At 38.2% G+C, this 21379-nt stretch overlaps 1 protein-coding gene across 5 annotated transcripts in view; it reads right to left on the reverse strand.

The window, feature by feature from the left end:
- Positions 1-1131: 1131 nt before the first annotated feature.
- The window catches only part of CDKAL1 (CDK5 regulatory subunit associated protein 1 like 1), a 396424-nt gene continuing 376176 nt past the window's right edge, over positions 1132-21379 (reverse strand). For all 5 annotated transcript variants that reach the window (XM_032114324.1, XM_032114315.1, XM_032114332.1 and 2 more), the window contains one exon: positions 1132-5102. In XM_032114324.1, coding sequence (XP_031970215.1) covers positions 4896-5102 — 207 coding nt within the window. In that variant the 3' untranslated portion in view covers positions 1132-4895. The remainder of the gene's footprint in view (positions 5103-21379) is intronic.

A 21379-nucleotide genomic window follows, 5' to 3' on the forward strand; every position in this document is an offset into this window, starting at 1 on the left:
TCAGATTATACTGTTATGATATCCTAACCATGAAAAGCCAAATTTCCCATCATGTCATGATTTCATCACATTAATTTCTCTCAGATCCCCAACTCTTACAATGTGCCAAACAATCATGGCCCTTTTTTGGTGTGTTTTATCATCTCCAAGCTTCTCCTGTAATCTGTAACCCATTGCCAACTATCATTTGTACACCACTCCCCACAAACACCACCCAGGAAGGGAGCAGACACAATATTTTATGCTCACTTGAGCACAACTATGCTGTTTTCACATTCAAAGACAGATGGCACATTTAAAGCACGCAAGTTGTAGGCACAAATCTGCATCACGCTCTGGTCACCAACATGGAAATTCACCCCATTACCTAAAACCAGCATTAAGCACACCATGCAGGGCAGATTGTCCTCTATAAAACATTAAGACCACTTTTTAAGAAGAATGGCTGTAATTGCTCAATATTTTCCAGCAAAATAAAGATTGTTGAAAGAATACTCAAATATTACTCTTTCCCCATTCATGGGACATGACTAGACAGCATTAATGATCCAATTCCATAACCACAACTTCCCAAGTGGGAGTTAACAGACCCTGGGATACCAACAGACATGTGGTGCAGTGGCATGATTTTTTTTTTTTTTTTGTATTGTACTTCTTTAAAATGAAAATAGACTATTAATAATTCATCTCCCTTCCTCCTACTGAAGAACCTTCATTTAAAGAAAAAAAGCATTCACTTGAATGCTAAGAGCATGCATGAATCAAATATGGAACTAAAAGACATTTAATGATATTTGCACAAACACTTTCCAGCAATGACTCTGATTTTAATTATCTAATGGATGAACCCTGCCTGTCAACAAGTCAAATGGTATTTTGCAGCCAATTCCTAACTCTGTGGTCTGTGTCTCCTAGATAAAACTTGCTTTAAAGCTTTTGCACTAGTATTTTTCATTTTGCACCCTAGTTTTACAGCCCCTCAATTTTTTCCTCTGCTGTTTCATTTCTAAATGCTCTTTGTTTCTATCTATATAATCAACCACAGTGCACACAAAATATAATGTGGGATATAAAACCGTGAAAATAAAATCTGGGAAAGTTGCAAGCAATTTTTCTAGCAAAAAGTGCATGTTCGAGAAGACATAAACAAAGATTTTAATAAGCTTCACACAGTCACATGCCCACTCATTCCTCTAAATTGTCAGAGCTCTTGCATAAGACTTCTTTTATATTCATCTTAGTCCCTGAAGTTACACACGTCTTAAAGTTAAAAAAGATAGACTTGTTAATAACACACAAATGTTCATAGACATAACATCTTTACAGATATCCTCTGTGAGCAGATCAAGCCACTCTCCATATGTATTTAAACGCAGTGGAAGGCTGGAGTTTTTAAGTTGTCAGATCAGTGCCTGGGTAAGAGGGGCTCTATTTTCACTCTTGGAGCAGTGAGAGATTAGCAGCTTGAAATCACTTTGACAGTTTCAGTTACTCTCCTGCATACTGCAGGGAATTTTAATTCCAACCTGTGAAATTGTAATTGCTTCTCAAGAAGAGCAGGAGGATTCTGGGTAATGGCCACAGCCAAGCTCAGTGTCAGAGTTGCCAGTTGCTGCCACTTCAGATATTACTTGCTGTTATTCAAAAATCACTCCAGCTTTCCATATGGGAAGTTGAACTGGGGAGTGAAACTAGATTAACAGTAGCTATCAGATGTTCAGAGATGTGCAAGGAATGATGCAACAGAGGTGAATCTCCTCAAAAAGCACCTTCTTTTTCTTCTTTCTCTTGCTTTATAGAACAAGTTTTACATAAAACACTTCATCTGTCATACTCTTTTTCTAAACAAGTATACCATTACTAGAAAGCTACAATGAAAAGATCAAATGACAAAGTCCTCTAGCATACAATGCACAAGCAGAAAATAAAATGTGTGTACTTAATGTTGTTCATGAGAGATTGAAGATGTCTTTGCTACTCAGGGTTCTGTGGTTTGCAAGATTCCTCATAGAAAACAGCCAAAGAGAACTCAGAGCTACTGCAAACATTTAAGAAAAATTGTTGAGACTGGTATCAAATGGAAATGATATTCTTTTTTTGCTCTGAAAAAAGGGCACTGAATGTAGATTGCTTATTAGCAGACCCATTCTCTAGTGATGAGTGTGTTGAGGATGTGTAAAAGTGGGATCAGTTGACTGTGGGGTAACCGCTCCTGCAATGACCTTGTTAAGCTGGAGTGCAGCAGATTTCTCACCCCCCCTTATGGCTTGTAAAGAGGGAATACTTGGTGGAAATAGGTCTCAAAGATAATGTTGATGTAAAAATTAAAAATGCTGCCTGGCAGGGCAGTTAGAAGCATTCAGGGAGCCAAACAGGATCAAAAATCACAGATCAGATGTGTACAGGTCAACTTGTTCCATGAGGAGGATGTACTTGTACAGTTCACTCCACACTCACTGAGGTTTCCAAGCTGCACCAGTAGCCCCAGGCTTGGTCCAGGCTTGGTCCAGGTGAGCTGTTTGACCAGAACTGATTTGCTCAGCTCAGTGGGTTTGGAAGCTTTAGCTGTACATAAACAGAAAACAATAACAAACATAATGCTGCTCGACAACACAACCTCTCAAAATCTAAAGGAAGGCAACAAACTATGTGATAAACAACACTTCCTACTTACCAGATTAAAGCTGAGTTTAAGAATATACTGTGAGCAATGTCATTTACAAAGTTCTTTGGCCTCTTTCAGTATATTGCACTACTTCTAAGAAAATAAGCTGGTCCCATTAAAGACAACGATGCACAGAATCTAAATCACAAGCTTCATAAATCTCCGTAATAGCTGATGCAATGAGTCTGTAATTGCCACGATTAGATAAGCTAGAGTGGCTGACAGAGATAATGCTAGAGGCACAGAACGTATCTGCATAGATTATTCCCATCACATGTGAAAATTTGGCTTGGATATGATGATTTTGCCAATCCACAGTTTTCCTGAGAATCTTGCAATCTGTGGTACTTTCCTGAAAATTTCAACTCCCAGAGTCAAGTTGGTGAGGTTTTTTTGAGAATTTCTCAGATTTGTTAGAAAAGTAAATTACTGATTGTTATATATTCCTTGCTCTACAGAAAAGCCTGAGAAAAAAAGCAGCCCAACAAAGAGAAGCAAATCAAGGGCACGATTGTTGGGGTTTTGTTTCCTTTTTTTTTTTCTTTTAAAACTCATGAGTTTTCAGTCTTTGTTCATGACCTTCATGACTTTCAGTAGTTGCAATAAGGAATATAATATTCAAGTCATCACACTCCTGATTTCCTGAAGACAATTACATCTGTTGTTATAATTTATAGGCTGTGCTAAAAACATCATGGTGGAATTTCCTGATCAATTGTCTGTAACTATTATGAATCCCCGGTTTATAAAGTACAAAGCACTCTTACTAGGGGATTATTCCTCTGCACTGTAGAGACAATGTACTGGTTTCAGCTGGGATAGAGTTAATTTTCTTCACTGCAACTGGTATGGGGCTATGTTTTGGATTTGCTGTTGTTGAGTGGAGCTTGCACCGAGTCAAGGCCTCTTCTGCATTTCCAGGAATGGCTGAACACCTGCCTGTCAAAGTAATGAATGAATTATTTCCTTGGTTTCCTTTGTTTGCACGGGCAGCTTTTGCTTTACCTATTTAAGTGTCTTTACCTTGACCCGTAAGTGTTATCACTTTTACTCTTCTGATTCTTGCCCCCACCCCACTGCAGGGGAGTGAGCAAGTGGCTCTGTCTTAGCTGCCTACTGGGGTTAAACCACAACAGCCAAGTAAGACAGCTCCGCTCTATCTGAGTATGAAACAAACATTAAAAAACCCCTCTGCAGTTCCTGCTCTTATGACTTTAAACAGTCTTTGCAAGTGGAAGTTTGGATGAAGTTTCAGAAAGGTGACAAGGCATGAACAAACCAACAATATTATGCGATCAGGTGCTGGAAGAACTGGGCACACAGTCCAGTCCCTGACTGACCAGGACACTCTCAGCATGTTTGGAGATCCTGTTATGACAAAAATGGCTTGAAGAAAGTAATTAGAAATTTTCATTGTGTAAAATGCAACCTTCCCACTAAGAGAGTAATAATTGTCTTCTTGAGCCAACGCACAGCTTCTGGAGATTCACATGTAGTTCTTTAAGCATTGTATTAAATCTACAGACTGTATTAAATCCATCTTTTAACAGAACTCTATCACCAGAACTACATCTTCCCATTCAATTATAAAAACCCAACACCTTTAAAACTATTTCTATGTAAAAAACAATTCTTGTTGTATTAACAAAGCCTAATAACTAATTGTGAACTTGAGAGAGGCAAGATGGCAGACAAAAATTCTTTCAGACATGACAGCAAAATAAATAGCAACAAATGACAAACTTTAATGGCCTTGCAGTGTTCATTCTAATGTAAAAAGACAGATACCAAACCATCACACTGCATCAAGAAAAATCTTTAGGAAAACTTTAAATATCCTAACCATAAAAGATGACCAATATCACTCAATGGAAAGATCCTTACAAACTTAATGCAATTTTACCTGATATAGCAATTATGAAAAGAGTATGTAATGCAAACATTGCATCATCTTAGGAAAAAAAGAAAAGGAAAGGTGCAACAAACTGTTCTACCAACCAAGGATCTCAGGTTTTGGCAAGATAGGCCTCCCTACAGTTTATTAACCTTCTCTCCTTTGAATGACAGGAAAGGCATAGAGTGAGTACAAATTATTGCCCAATTTAGATTAGCTTTCTTTTTTTCTAAAAAAAAAAAAAAAGAAAAAAGAAAAAAAGATTTGTTGGTAAAAGTGTTTCCTTTGAAGATTTTAAACAGCAGTTTCACTGTTTTTATAAAAGCCCCATTCAGTTCACGGTTCTGTTTTCATTCCTCTGTAGTAAAACATAACAAGAACTGCCAGTAGAGCCAGGCTGACAGACAGGATCTTCAGTCCACCTCCCTCTTGTTGCCATGGGAGCTGAAAAGCCATCCACGAGCTGAGCTGTGTTTTCACTGGGATCTCAGCAGAAGGCTGGGCTTTCCAGTTTGTGCCGTTCTGTGGTGCACGTCTGAACTCCTGTGAAGAAATGCACATATTAAGATTGAAACTGTTATGTATTTCTGATTGTACATACCAAATACAATCTCCTCTTTATACTGAAGTTCAAATTAATGTCCTTTTCAAGACCAACAATTCAACCTGCAGTGCATCATCATCAGGTCATCAGTTTTTCATACAGGAATCTTATAAATGCCATACAGAATCAGTATTTCTAATGAAATTAACTGCCAAATCAATGCAGCTGTTAGCAACAAAAGCAAATCTCCAGACCTCACTGTCAGCACAGACAGTTGTTTGGTGGTTATTTTTTAATTTGTTTTGCTGCTATCTCACTACTTTCCATTTTTTGGCTTCTCCAAACGAAATGTCTATCCAGTGATAAAGAGGACCACAACACTCAATCCTTCGCACAGCAGGGATCTTCTAAAGTCAATCATCGACTCCTGGTGTGCCAGCTCAGTGGTGCTTGAAAAATCCTCCCACAGGGCTTTTCCTTTCCCCTGACCCTCAGGAGGCAGCTGTGCTAAAACACTCACCTTCTCATTCAGCATATTGAATGCCAGTTCCCTGCTGTGCCTGCCATTACCGTTCCCAACCTGACTGCAAGCACCAAGATCCCCAAGAATATGAGGTCTTTTAACTGCAGCACAAGTTACAGATGTTGCATCACTATTTCAGCAAGAAATCCAAGTGAAAAGAATAAAAGACTCTTTTCTCTCATACCCTTGTTCAGTTCAGCATTGTAGATACTCAAAAGGAAAAGCATCCAGTGAAACTGTAATCTGATGACATTTGCAAGAGATATGTGGTAAAGGTGTAATTAAACAAAGGTGTAATGATGCTGCATCGTAAGATTCAATATTTCTGTTGATCATTTCTGTTTTCCTCCCTCTATTTCAATAATCTCTTGGGAATTCAACCGAGTTCAGTTGGATTTTTAATTGGTTTGAAAATTTCCAGTTAAAAAAGGTTTTAGATTAAACCATTTAATTTTTTTCCCTTTCACATTTTGTATAAAACAAATCAGGGATCCAGAAAGTACCTATCTGGATAATCTTGTATTTCCAAGAAGCTGAAACAGGGCCACATGAAAATACAGACCAGATGCCCGCTTGGTCTTTCACCAAACATATTTCTGGGGAAACTCAAAAAAATATCAAAGCTCCAAGAAAGGTGCCTGCCCATGAAAGTGTGACAGCACAATTCAAACCTTCTGTAACTGCCTCCTGTTTTCCATTTCAGCAATCAGCTCCATTATAGTCATTGTAGGAGGAAAATAATGATTACTACTGGTTAGGTAAGTAAGCATCAAAGGGGCAAATGACAGCCTGGAGTAACTGCTATTCTAACATCGAAGTTATTGCTGACTTACACCCCAATTCACATAGGCAAAGGGTTACTGACCAAGTGAATTATGAAATGAGGATGACTTCTCACACATACTGCACTTAGAAGACCATCAACTGGGTAAACAGAGGAAAGGAAACAGGCAAGCACACTGGGATGTAGCTCTCCACAGTGTGAGGCACAGTAGCAGCACCACTCCAGAACTTCAGTCTATACTGTGCAGAACATGTTAACTTAATCAAAAACTATTGTTCAGTTATTAATTACAATCAGGTTCTAAGGCATCTGAAATTTTAGTACTTGGCCATAGCTATTTTGTCCTCCCAAATCAAAGATGATTAACCTTTACCTGCAGATTAAACTTGAAAATGTACAGTATTGAGGATTTTTTACAAATGAATCAAAATTCTTTTGCAATTTATTATTTTTAGATATTTATAAAGCTTTTCTTTTCTTTGCAGGTCTCACAAATCTCTACTAATGTAAGGTGCTTAATTTATGGTAATGACCTGTTTTTACATGTATTGTTGGTACATTAACACTAAGGCTAACACGTGATTCAAAGGAATGGATAAGGCTGTAAAAATATCACTACAACTAAAGTCTTATTTCTTCTGATATTTATTTTTCACTGATTCATGACTTAAAATTTGGCTGACTACAATCAGCCTATAGACTCCTAGTTAAATATTTCTCCACTGCATGATGAAAGTCATGGTTATTTATTTGTACAAGACTAGATGCTATCCCTTGGCAAGCAGATAAGGAGGGCTAGTACCTCATAAATGACCTTGTAACTTTCTCCTCAATGCTCCTCTTCATGCTCAGCTTCTGTTCCTATCTACATGTCTCAGCAAGACTAGGGACAGCCAGCAAAATGCCCCAAGCACAAGTAACAAGTTGCAAAATGTTTCAGAGACTTTTGTTTAATCTTCCCCTTCACTACCAGTTAAGCACATCAGCGTTTCATGTATTCAATCATGTTTCTGTGCCATAGTTTACAGCAGTGACTTCACTGGCATTTCGTTTATGTTATACAGTTTTTCTGTTTTCCAACATAAAACCAAAGAGTCTCATCTTGCTGGTATAATTTTGATCATGAATAGCCTATACTGCTTTTTTTTTGTTACCATACTGTTTTCTTACACCTCTATTGCAACAAGCACTGCATATGCATTAGGTAGTGCTGCATACTGCCAGTAGGACAGAACGGCACAAGAGATTTTAGCAAGGTTTACAAAGTTCCAGTGGTGGTAAATGCTGCTGGTGAGTTGTCCCAGTAGTATGTCATCTAATCAGCCTAAGCACAACTGTGAAATCCATTTTTTCCTTACTTCATCATATTTCCAATAAATGAGATGATCATACTGATACACTAAACCCATTTTTTCTTTTCTTTCTGTAGAAAGACAAAAATATCTTGATTTGCAAACTGAAGTGACCCTTTTCTTAAAGATGTACATCACAGCTCACCCCTTAAAACACTGCTGCATTTCTGCTTGATAATGTACATCTCGTCAGGTGACCCTGCCAAATATATCCTTTCAAGGAAAGTAAAGAGTATGTTCATCTGATCCATGTTTTCTAAGCACTATTCTCTATTTTGGCCCAAAATTCTGCCTGAAACATGAGTAATACCACAGGCTTCCATGAAAATTTCCCTCATTATCATCACAGAACATGCATTTGTAAAAAAAAGAGTACATCTGGCTCCCTGTGACTGAAAGGCTCCCGTAGAAAATGACAGTCTTTTTGTCCCCATCCTGAGATTCATACAGAGCTTTTAAACCCAGGATAATCACTCAGAGACACCTGCAGGTGGATGCCTCTTTCTGAGAGTCTGTGATGTAGCTCTGTGAGACATGGCAGAAATTCCCCAGTGGGAAGAGGAGCTCTGCTAATGGGATCATGTCACTGCACCCTCTCCCTCCTCAGTAAGAGCTGAGTGGCCCTCACCGCAGTCTGGACAACAGTGAAGGGCCTGTCAAGAATAGATGCAGTTCTTCTGAGCACACAAGTATCATATAAACAGCTGTATTAGTGAAAAACACTGTATATATAATTTTATGCACCTTTGGTGTAAAAAACCTCGGTGGAGGTAAAGACCTCATTTTTTGAACTAACATTTACACTCGTCCACTCTCCATGCTCTCACTTAATAGAAGCATTAATTCTGAACAGCCCTTATTTGTACCTCTGTCTCTGTGACAGAGAATAAAATATTCACAGTGCATTAGTTTTCCAAGGAAATCTTTAAGTCATTTCTGTAATATTCTAAACTGATATAGCTGTGATATTTACCACATACTACTCAGAGTAGTGATCACTAGTAATCACTAGTCAGAGTGCAACAGTTCCTTAAGCTGAGCTCAGAAATCACACTTTTGTAGCTGCAAGAGTTAGAAAGATTACCATAAGGATTCATTTCAGTGGAATTTAGAACTAAATTCAAAGCCTCTTTTAACAAAATTGCTTGGAGGAAGCCCTAAGGTAAAGAAGTTCCAAAAATATGTGTTTATACTAGTTTCAGTCTCGATAGGCCACAAACTATTTGGTAGACTTGTTAAGCATTGCTCTCACTAGATAGGACCACAGTGGAGGAAAAGGTACTCTAAGATTTAAAACTATATACTATTAATCAAAATGAGGGGAGGTAGGGAAATTACCAAACCGAAATGCAAAGACAGACACTTTGAGCTAAGCATCTTGTATTTCCATGGAGGCAGCCTTTAATCTTGTTTTGGCAGTCACAAAGTAAACACAAGACTTTTCTAATAAGGTATAATATAAATTATTAAAACTTTTGGTGTATGATCAAATGCATTTCAGATTATTTTTTGAATAATTCTGTCTTGACGACTGCCAGGAGTAATATATTTTGTGTACTCTTGCACAGACCCATTCATTGCTGTCTTTCTCAAATTTCAGTCCCAGATTAAACCACTGTGCATGAAAGAAATACATAATCACATCAAAACCTAAGATTTGGCATCTGTCGATCATAGCCTTGCTTTTTGTAAGATCTCACTTCATGTTAGTCAACAAAGACATAAGAGAAACTCTTTAGCTCTGAGCTGAGGTTTTAATAGATTCAAAACATTTCTTACATGCAAATTTCTTTTATGGCTCAGGGGCACTGTTAGAGCTTGAAGTGTTAGCTAACTGCTGTGAAAAACTACTTGACTGAGCATATCTCAAGATAAATTAGACTTCTGAATTTTTTAGCCCAACCAAGTACATCACACACTTGTACTACTGCCTTTAAAAATATGGACTTTTACATAATCATGCACAACAAGTCTGTGTGACAAATTTAAAGAAAACATGTTAAAATATGCATTACATATCCTGCTGCACTATTTGAAACTCTGGGCTATTACACTTTAAAGGCATTTTTCAGATTTAAAAAAACAAACAGTTACTGAAGGTCACATAGATTACACATCCAAAAAATATGTAAATTAAATTTTATTGAATAGCTCCAGAAGACACATTTAGTTCTGTAGGTATTAAGAGAACTCCTTTGATTTATTACCTTAAAAATTTTACCAGCCTTCTGCAAATGTGGAATGCTGATCTTAAATTACAAAATAATACAGAAAATATTTTTTTCCGAATGGAAGTAACATGGTAATTCCTACAAGAAGCATCCCTACCACCATGAAATCCAATGAATGCCCAGTACAATGCTGTTAAGAGAAAATGCTGTCTACAAGCATGCTTGTGTCAGATGTTATCAGCTGTACACCATTCCTAGGAATCTGTTGATTCCCAATACACACAGAGTTTACCTACCCATTTTAAAAAATAAGAAACCTTTAGGAAAAAAAATAAAGCAGCCAGGTCCTTTTGCAAAGGAAATTCATATTATTTCTTCTTTTTGGGCTTTGAAAACATCCAGTGATGGAGACCACGACCTCTCTGGGCCTTTGTTCCCCTGCTGGAGCCCATTCATGGCGAAAATGCTTCTCTTCATATCCAGTCTGAACCTCTCATTTCAACTTAGGCCCAGTCTCTCATCCTCCCACATGTGCCACTGGGAAGTACTTGGCTTGGTCTTCTCAGGAACCTCTGCACTGGCACTGGGAGGCCTCTGCTGGGGTCTCCTGAAGCCATTCCTTCTCCAGCCTTGAACAAGCGTGGTGCCTCAGCCTCTCCTCACAGGCCAGGTGCTCCGGCCCCTGACCATCTCCATGATACAAATCTGAACTCATTACAGTTCCCAGTTCCTAATTTACATCAAGATCACTACAAATGACCCAGTCAACGCAGGTCAGCAATAGTCCTAGAAGCTGGACCATGGTCAAATACAACTATACAGCTAATAATGGGAGGCTATAGAGATTGATTGACCTTAGGCTCATCTGCATTAAATATGACACTTCCTTCCACCTGTCAGCCTTTATGAAGACCATCTTTAACTAGGGCCTTCCCTGACCTGCACAGCAAGTCAGCAAAACCTGTGGTTTTTCCAATAACACCTGCATGATCTGTCTGATTCCTTTGATCAACATAGAAAAAAAACCCTTGCTCACTACACAACTTTTACCTTGATTACTACTACAATAATCCCTCCTGTCCATTCTCTTTTTCCTCTACTTCTCCTCATTTCTCTCTTGCATCATATGACCATGCAGCCTCTCTAATAAGCAAAGGCAGAGGTGCCACTAGGTACACAAATTTGTAATGTCATGTCATACAGACACACATCTGGAACTTCCTCCTCCTACATTAACATTAAATTCAAATTTTAATATTCCTATTTAAGAGTATTAAATGAATCCATTTTCTCTCTCTAAATTCCCACCATTACTGTATGGCTGCATTGGTGTTTTTCTCGGCAGACATCTCTGCTCTCTTCCATGTTCTTACCTAAGGGTAGGCCCTTGCCTACCTACTTCTTTTTCCTCCCCCAGTCTGTCAGATTATTCCCTCAATCAGCCCTCAAAATTCATAAAGCACTTAGATGCTAGACAGAAGGCTGAGCAACTGGGGCTTATTAAATGACATCCTTTGTGATCTACACTTTGAGGAGGAAGGAAACAACCAAAAAGCTCAACTAACAAAATAAACAAAAACAAGAGAAACAACCAATGGAGAAAACACAAGCCAAAAACCACCTCCAAAATGTTTAAAACACAGTCTTGTGCTGTTTTTCATTATACCCACTTGTTTTAGCCTGTTTCTTTATATTTACTTATAAATGCTTCAAGCCAGGACTTGGCTCTTTTTTTACATATTTGTATTTTGTGCTGCTATTAAACTTAGTGACTCAGTATCCTTCCACTACAAAAACAATGCACTGTCAAAATAACCTGTCATTCAAGGTCAGACATGACATCTTTAAAAAAATAGTGTGATGCCTGGATTCTGAGATTCTGAGCTTTATTTTTTTGTAATAAGGTGTGGGGGTTGTCAATCACTATGATGGAATCAAAGGACATGACAGCCAGCATTCCAGCTAGCACCTGCAACCACAACAGAACTGAGAGATCTTCTAAACAGAAAAAGTTTGCAATTCAAAAACCACAGTCACCCAAGCAATGAGTTGAAATGAAGAATGAACATAGCAGCACAATGTGGACAAATTCAGGATGGGGTTCTGTCACTATTCATCTCCCTATGCATAGGACAGTTTTATGAAGGAGATGGCAGGTACTTGCTCTGGGCACTTATCTGGTAATTAGCTGGCTAACAGACAAATCTGTTTCCTAGAGCTCACCAGCACAGGCTTCATGGCTTTGAAAATACATTACAGTGAATTACAGGATGTACATTAATTTGTAGTAACACTAGATATCATTTTCCAGTGTGCATACTACGACCTGTCTTACTAGATATCATTCCACAGGATTCCAGGTTGCTCCTTCTTTAAAGGACCACTGCAATTTTTTTATTGGGTTTTTTTTGGGGTGTTTTTTTAAATGAAGATTTTAAGGTTGTGTTTATAATACAACAATTTTCCCAGTTTATTTTGTTGGATGATGAAAGAACGACAGCATGTAAATGTTCTAAGACTGCTCTACAAATGAGAATATTAAATGAAATATTATATACTTTTTTTACAGCACAAGCTTTCAGAGACAATCACCTTTTTGCTTCCCTTTTAAATCTTGAAACAACAATGACAATTATGGGGAGGTCAATGGCAGCTACAGGCAAAGACACAAAAGGTTTCCATCAGAAAGGGTACCCCAGTAAAATGAACAGCTAGATCTGAAAATCTATATTCATGTCACAAGAACCACCAATATAACTGAATGATATTCACATATCAACAGTGAAATGAGTAATACTGCTTTTACTCAAGGGACATTGCCTCTCAAAAGCAGGAAAGATTTCAAAGATCTTTCACATGGAGCAAAGTAGAATAAACTGATATATGTACATATTCTAGTCTAAAGCCTTCCCCTTAATCCTAGAATATGTCATAATCCTGAATTTATGGTGTTTTCATTTATTCCTACAGAACCAAGCATTAAAATGGAATGTTCCACAGAGACTTATATAATACAACAACCTCAGAGACAAAGGATATAGCCCTTCTTAAACTTCAATGTTGTGGACAACAAACATGGTTAAAAAGGAGCATTTTAAATACTTTGCAATTATACTAGCTTCCAGAGTCTCAAATTTCATACCTGTAGGTATCTGTGGGATCTATACGCCTCCCTTGTTTTACAGGGAGAGGAGAAAAATAAAAAAGATTGAAGTGTCTCCAGGGCCACAATGCAAGTCAGCAATTAGGTCTCTACAATTCCTGCCTCAGATTCCAGATGCCACCAGAAGCCAACACAGCCTGTAAAACCTTTTATGTCTGTAAAGTTTAAAACCGTTTTCTTAAAGCTAGGCAATGCCTTAATATGCAGTCTCCCGACAATTTCTCTTGCATTTATTTTCACAGACTTTTCTGCCTAGGATTAAACACCTATGGTTCCTCGGACTGCAGATGTTCACCAAGCACAGCTGGAACCAGACCCTGGCAAAAAGAAGCATTTCATGTAAGCCTAAAATTTAACAGTTAATACAGTGTGACTGATCTTGACCAACTTTGTGGGTTCAGTGATAATACAAAGGTTTTCTTTTCACATCGTCATGGCCTCTTTCCTTTAAGTATCCTTAGTTGTTTTAGGAGGTCTCCCACAGTGCCAGTTAGCATACTTTTGAGCACCTGAAGGAGTGTCTGGAAATCTGGGTCTCCTTTTTAATTTCACACTCAGACAAGTTCAGCTGCAGTTAATGGAGGGCTCTCTCATGGAAACATCAAACAATGGTTACTTTCTGTGATTAGCAAGCCTAACTGATCTAACACAATCTCTATCCCCAGTCACTACAAATGATTCGTCAGCCCTTCCCCACAAGAAAGATTACATGAGAAAAACCTTTCTTGGCTTGCAGAGTATTTTATGCTAGATAATCATGATAGCACCTTGGCGCTCTGTCTAAGACATCAAAGAGCAGTAAGTATCCAATCTGCAGGCTGGAACGAATATCTACCCTCAGGAGAGACTTCGTATCATTCAGAGGGTGGTCTGACCAAACTTCTGCAGTTATACAGTGCCTGAGCAGGGACTTGCACCCAGTCATGCTGAAATACTGACCATTTGTACCCACTGGACCTCAGTCCTCTCCCACACAGGTGTTACACGGTGTGCTCTATCAAGTTGTATCTGATAATTCCTAGGATTAGCTCATAAGGAGAAATGCAGTTTCTCTGGAATTAACCATGAAGTAACAAATACTAATTTCCTCTTTTTCTTTGCTATTTCGTCCCCTGGAGTTGTCTTAAATGCTGAAAAGTCACCACTGCAACTTGCTTGAATATATGCTACAAAATTTTAATAATTTTTTAAGTATCTAGTTCCAAGCATCTTTAACTGGCCACCATCAAAATTTTTCTCCAGACTAACCTTCTAGCAGACACTTCGAATATCTGCCTCATCTTTATCTGTGAAATGGGAAGACAAAAGCTGCATTTCAGGAGGATAATGCAAACATAAACTTACAACTGTTTCTGAAGCACTCAGAAATTTAGTTATGGGGGTCACAGTAAAGGTTAGAAAGAAATAAGTAACTTCCTTGAAAGCGAGGTTTAAAAGGCATGTAATGACACTATTATTACATGACAAACAATGAAGAGGAAAAATATCTAACAAAAGCTTATCACATTGGATGCTAGGAGAAATTTCTTTACCCAAAAAGTTCTCAAGCATTGGAACAGGCTGCCCAGGGAAGTGGCTGAGTCACTGTCCCAGCAGGTATTTAGAAGATGTGTGGATGTGGTACTTGGGGCCATGGTTTAGTGGCTTGGCAGTGCTGGATTAGTGATTGATGATCTGTAAGGTCATTTCCAACCTAAAAGATTCTGATACTAAAGGAATAGTCTCAGCTCTGTGCACAGGGGAAAACAATTTGTGCATGGATGTGTGTGAAAATACTGCACAAGTACCTAATAAAAAGCTGAAATACAGTACAGTTGGCATTTACACAGAAATGAGGAGTGTTAAACTTTTCTCTATTTAGAAAAGGCTACTGTGAGAATACAGCCCATAATATTTTAATACAGCTTTCTTTCATGTTTTGCTATTACTTTTGTCTGTAGGTGGATACAAGTATTGACAACAATTGACTCCTGGCTAAGTGGAGTCCTCCAAACCATTTCAATATCTCTGCCTATCCTAGCAACTTTTGAACCTACTCACTTACTTCATCAGTGGGAAAACAGCAAGGGCTGGTAAAAACCCCTCACCCAAGTTGAAATCAGTGCTCCCGCTGAGGGAAAGGGCAAACCACAGCCTCAAGGAGCTGTTTTATACCATCTTCCTGCTGACCAACTTGTACCCCTGAAACTCCAAATCACATGTGGTAGTTACACAAATCAGGAGAATAAGTTACACAAAAGTCAGAAGAACACAAATAAAACAGAAGATGACCTGAAAGTGGCAAACATATACCAATTGTCTATAGGGGTGAGAAATGCAAGCCCACAGGACGATAACTGTGGGGCTTAATCTAGTCTTTAACAAATTGATGGGTTTGGATTTTAAAATGTTTCATGTCTCCATACTAAAGCTTAACAGCACTACAACAGTTTTCTTTCATCACACAAGATACTCCCCCAAGTATAATTCATTCCTTTCCAGCTATTAAGAGCTGCACATCTGGCTTTCCCCTGTGGTTCTGTGACAAAATCTGATTATGCTACAGAATCTTAAGCACTCCTCACTGAAAAAATAATGAACTAACATTTCTTTGGACAGAGACACATGAGCTGAAAGAGGAAAAGAATTCCTGTCATTCTAAGCACTGCTTCCATCATTTCATCAAATTAAAGTTCTTGTATTTAAAAAAAAATATCTGTGTCAGAAATGGATATTCACAGCTGTCCTTTTTGTATGATAATTACGTTATCTGCATTTATCAGAGATTTTGTATGTGAGAATTGCAAAATAGTTTCCATACGGGTAAGATAAATCACAGTCACACTGACTGAAATGACTTAACAATCACATGTGAAGTCATGTCAAAACAAGGATGAGAGTTAAAAAAAAATCCTCTAGTCCTGATAACAGGACCCTTTCCTCAGGACCAGAAATCCATCTGGTCGATATTATGCATAGGTAGTTTTTGTAGCTATGTGATTTTTTTTGACAAAGAGAGCTTGAATGTACTGCCTACACATTTTTGTTCCTTCAAAAGTACTTTCACAAACATTTCCAAGCCACCCCAATTCAAAATGGAGCATTTGCTCAAATTCTGTGACAGTACACATATACAGGTATGAAGAAGAATCCATCAATTTGAAAGCCAAGACATTTAGTGAATAATTTTCTCATATAATATTGTGTCAAGGACCCCCTGATTATACTGAGACTGAAGAAAAATAACAGTAATTTCCATGGGGCTTTTTCTTTTTGTTTTGCATTTGACATCTGGCTCTCTAGCCAGTCAGGTTTCATTCCTTTCACTATTTATCAATCACACATCCATCTCAGGCTTTAGTACTGGGGTGGTCAAACCTTTTTTGAGAGGTCACATGGGTTGACCAAGTGCCTAGACTGCCATGCCTTGCCAATCACCCGGCCAGACAGAAATGCGTCATGTAATTAATAGCTACGAGCTCTCCTGCTCCACACATCACATATGCTCCCACTTACATGACACTGACCTGGCAGCCTTTGGAAAAGAGGGCATTGGATAACACCAAATGAGCCAGGTGAACTCTTTAGGTTGTCCCACACCACAGGCTGCCCATTTTTGCACTGGAATAATGACAACATGCTCACCTATGCTCACACGTGTGGAGAGGGCTTCTTTACAGGCCAAGTCTCATGAAACAGGGTTTCTACTGGTAAGACCAGGTAAAAAGGCAAAATAAAAACTGTCATAAAGAAGACATTGATAGCACAGTGACATCAACACTCATGATAGTATTTGCTGACTTAAACGGAGCCAGAAGCTTGGGATTAACTATTTTCTTATAGGTTGATGAGCTATCTAAATCAAAAATGGTCTGCCTTTGGGCCCTTAATTATTCTGTGTGAGTGCCATCACCAAGAACAATTAAAAATGCACATTTCTTTTAGAAAAATATTTATAAAAAAATTTTAAATGTTTGTTTTTAATTTACAAATGATTTGTCAGCCCTTTTCTACAATAAGGAATAAGAAAAATCCATATTATTTCTTTCATACCATGGTGGCATTAATGAATGTGTAGTTCAACTTTGGTTTTGAGCTTACACCACTGTATCCTAATTAAAAGTGACTTCATGCCAGTGCTTGTTACCTTAGCAATTGAAAGCTGAAGCACCACTGCAGTACATATATTTCCATCATCATGATTCCAGTTTTTTAAAATATCTAGGATTGAAGAAATATGTCCTAGATCATGATTTTGTTATTACACCAAATCTGAGTTGTGGTCCTGACTTGAGGAAAAGAAATGAAAGTAAATATGCTGAAACGTTAACATCCCATGGGCTTGAGTTTCAAGCACAGAAAAGCTGCGCTTGAAGCCCTCCGACTCTTTTGGAACCTCAAAACATGATCTGTTTCTGATGCCAACCTGTGAATCCGCTTGGAGTCAACTCTCTGTGAAAATTATGAACAAGCTTTGGAATATGTTGTGATGAAAAAGAAAGGCTTAACACCTAAAGGACTCTATGAACAGATGCAGCACCAATTTTACCTTAGTGGGAACATGTATGGGATTTGGGCTATCTACACTACCCCTACCACACCACCACCATAACCTTTCATGCTAACCTGACTGTATCTTTCAATCCAGAATTCCTTCATCCCAGCGCTGGATCAGACAACTACAACAGATCCAGTTGTAATTTCTGGCTAGAATGCTGGCATTAGAATAAATCAGTAGAAAATCTTTTTGCATCTTTGAGAAGGGTTCGGAGGTCTGAAATAACAAATTATAGGTGGGGGAGCTCTTCAAGTAATTTAAATACACAATGGGAAGTAGTCAGAGGAAGGTTATCAAGATTGGTGTACTGTACACTAACCACAAGTAAAGCTGTCTTCAATGAAGTACTTCAGTAACCAGTAATTTTTGTGTTTCTTTTACTTAATGGTCTTTGATAAAGCCCACAGGAACAGCTTGCTTTGGAACTTGCTAAAAGTAAGAACTGATCCTAAAGCTCAGTTTAAGAGTCAGGTCCTGTGAAAACTAATAGGCACTGAGCCAAGTTCCTTAAAAAGAGAATGCAAACTTCTACAGTGATTATTCCCCCTGTAGTTTGAGAAAACTCCTTTAAAAAATATCTTAGTGGGAGAGATTGTAGTAGGAGGGCAAGGGTTTATTTCTATTTTTTGGTCCAGTAAAACTGCAACAACACGCTTTAATTGCTAATGGCATGATAAAGGATCTGAAGGAAATGTTAAACTTGATGTGGAATACAGCCTGCACAAACACAAAGTCACTGTATGTAACCTTTGAATAAGCACCAGTTTCTAAGTTTGCTTAGATGCTACAACATCCTGTGGGCTGTCTTTGAGCATACAATCATTCCAATGTGTTCAACAGTCACAGTAAGTTCTCTGGATATTTTAGTGTAGTTAGAAATATATCCTTGGTGGACTAAATTTAAGGCTGTGAATTTCACATTCACTTCATTGAAGTATGGTATTTGAATATTTTAAGATACCTTTTCTCCAGTGTAGCCATCAAATAGAACTTATTACTCAACTGCAATTTAATTTCAGTCAAAGACATAGCCCCTGCAAATTTGCCTTTGAATTTTTATATGCAGACATCTCCCCAACTATAATTTAGTAGCGACAAAACCTTACAAAATTTGTTTCTTTCTCTTACTGAAAAGCCTTTTCCCCTTGTTCTTAACCTTCTTCCTTATTACCCTTGACACCACAAACTTAAAAAAAATCTCTAATCTCTAATTAATCTCTAACAAGTATATTAAAAGCACAAACATAAATTACTATGTCCAAATATTATAAAAGTCTGACTCAGAAATTATGATTAAAAATGGATCTGGGTATCCTACTATAACTCACAATTAATCCTAATATTGCCAGATCAGTTCAACGCTTTTTCAGTGGATTTGTCAGAACAACAAAAAAAAGCTACTTGCAAAATTTATGTGTACCTTAGCAATTCTCATTATCATAAAGGGAATAAGCAAGAACACAAAGGATGATTATTAGACTATTAGAAATCCATTAATCTACTCAGAATCTAATAAAAAATTTGAACATGTAATAGCATTAAAGGATACAGAACATGGCAGTTTACCTTTAATATGGTTTGGTAATTTCTTTGAAATGAGATACACTTTTAAAACAGTTCTGAGTTAAAAAAATAGCTTAATCTCATTACTGTAATTTTTATTGCCCTTCAAAACAATCTCAAAGGTAATGAATCATTTCACCTCAATGGTTTTGGCAACAAATACATTTCTAAGAGGTGGAAGTTCAACGTTCCAGAACTTTATATGTGTAAATCCAAACCTCCTACTGACCTTTCATTTGGTGATGGGGAAAGCTGTATCATGAGCTCCATGTGCCTTTTTTGGGCTGTCCCTTTCAAGTATTCATGTAGAAAGACTATTTTGATTACAGCTTCAATACATGAGGGACAGAAATAACATCCACTCAAGACATAAATATCTGGTGCCTCTGTGTGTTTGCTTGCAGGGAAAGGAGAGACAGGGAAGGAACAGAGAGAGAAATACTACTCAAGTGTGCTTTTTGGTGCTCTAAGGAGTACTAATAAAAAGGGATGACAAAATACTACAAGCAGAGACAAAATGTACACATGGGCTGAATATCTTTCACCTCTCTTTGTATTAAAAGTCTATTGGATGATTTTTGTGGATTGGATGTAGATGACTTCCAAAATAACATAAAAGTTGAGAAAAGTTGTGGCAGCTATATTTTTCTCCTGAAAGCCAGTTAAAACTTACTGAAACATTGGTACATTAAACAATAAAGGATTACTAAAAACAAATGCTATCTGATGCTTCCCAAAGAGTCTGTTTGTTAGAGATCTGATGGAAATATTTTAAAAGGAACTCCTAAATATTACAGGGAGTGTCAAGCAGTTAAAATTACCATGGCTACACACTTCCGTATGCCAACAGAGAGCAGAACCCACTCACTGATCTTGCAGCGCAGCAGCAGCAGGTTAAGTACTAGAAATAATACACAAAAATGGTGGAACTATTTTAGCACTTGGAGTTTTACTTCTGGAGGCAGAAGGGGTAGAACATTTCTGTTTAACCTTTTCTTATTCTCCAGAAAGTGACTTCGAGTTGAATCCTCCCAGCCATTACTATTTCCATTTACTGCTCGGCTCTTGGGCGTGCTGTCTTAAATCACCTCTATGTATTGTAGCCCTCTAAGCAGGGCAGAGAAATGTGTTGGATCAGCACACTTGCACTGCCTACTGTTCTGGTTTGCAAGTCATCAAATGGCTACATTAAATGTTCACAGAATTACAGCAGATAAGGCTGGAAACAAAGAGGTCACCTAGCCCATACCCACAACCCAAGGTGGCTGACCTACATCTCAAGTGTTTGTCATAGATATGGGCTAAGTATGTTTCTAAAGATTAGTATTGATTAAAGCTCCCCAACCACTACACACGATTCAAGTGCTTGTCTAAGCCCAGCAAGAAAAATTTACTCTGCCGAGAAGAAAGAATCGACCTCAAGTTTCAAATTTTAAGCCGAGAAATGGGCTTTCAAGCAGAAGAAAAATTCAAGTCAACTCAAATCCCCGAATAAATAAAGCCAACACAGCGTGCAGATAATGTGTAGATCATGAAAATCAGCATCTAAGAAACAGCACATGGCAAATTTTTGTTCCTTTTCCAGGAAAAAATGAGACTTTCGAAGGTCCTTTTTAAAAACATCCATAGGTGGCACTGAGCTCTGCTCTTCAAAAGGAAATATTTCTCTTATTGCATTAATTTTATAGTGATCTTCATGAAAAAACTGAAGAAAATGTAAGAAAAAAAGATTAATTAAGAAGAATTTTACGCCATCTTTTATTGTTGGGGTCCCTCCCCTGCCGTGTAGCCCTGGGAGATGGGCCCTGAGGGCACAGACACGGGGCTTCCCTGCCCCTGCTCAGCCTCGTTCCCATTGGTTGGTTTGTGTTCCCTGCGCGGGCAGAAGGACCCTTGGTCCCCGTGACTGGAACAGTTCCTCAGCAGAGCTCCGGCCATGCGGCTGGAGAAATAAACATCTCTGAAACAGCTATCAAGAATCTGTCTGTCCGTATATATTTCCTTTCCACGGGACTCCTGGTTTGATATATGCGTGTTGCAGGATCCCCACTGCAACAAATGGTGGAGAATGCGGGCAGAACGATCCCCGATCCCTAAGCGACTGATTTGTGTGAGTAAACCCTGGAAACTTTGGATTCCTCTTCTTGGTTTTGCTTTGCTATTCCGTATCTAAACTATGGAGG

Source organism: Corvus moneduloides, chromosome 1 (genome assembly GCF_009650955.1).
Source record: "Corvus moneduloides isolate bCorMon1 chromosome 1, bCorMon1.pri, whole genome shotgun sequence".
Taxonomy (NCBI): Eukaryota; Metazoa; Chordata; class Aves; order Passeriformes; family Corvidae; genus Corvus; species Corvus moneduloides.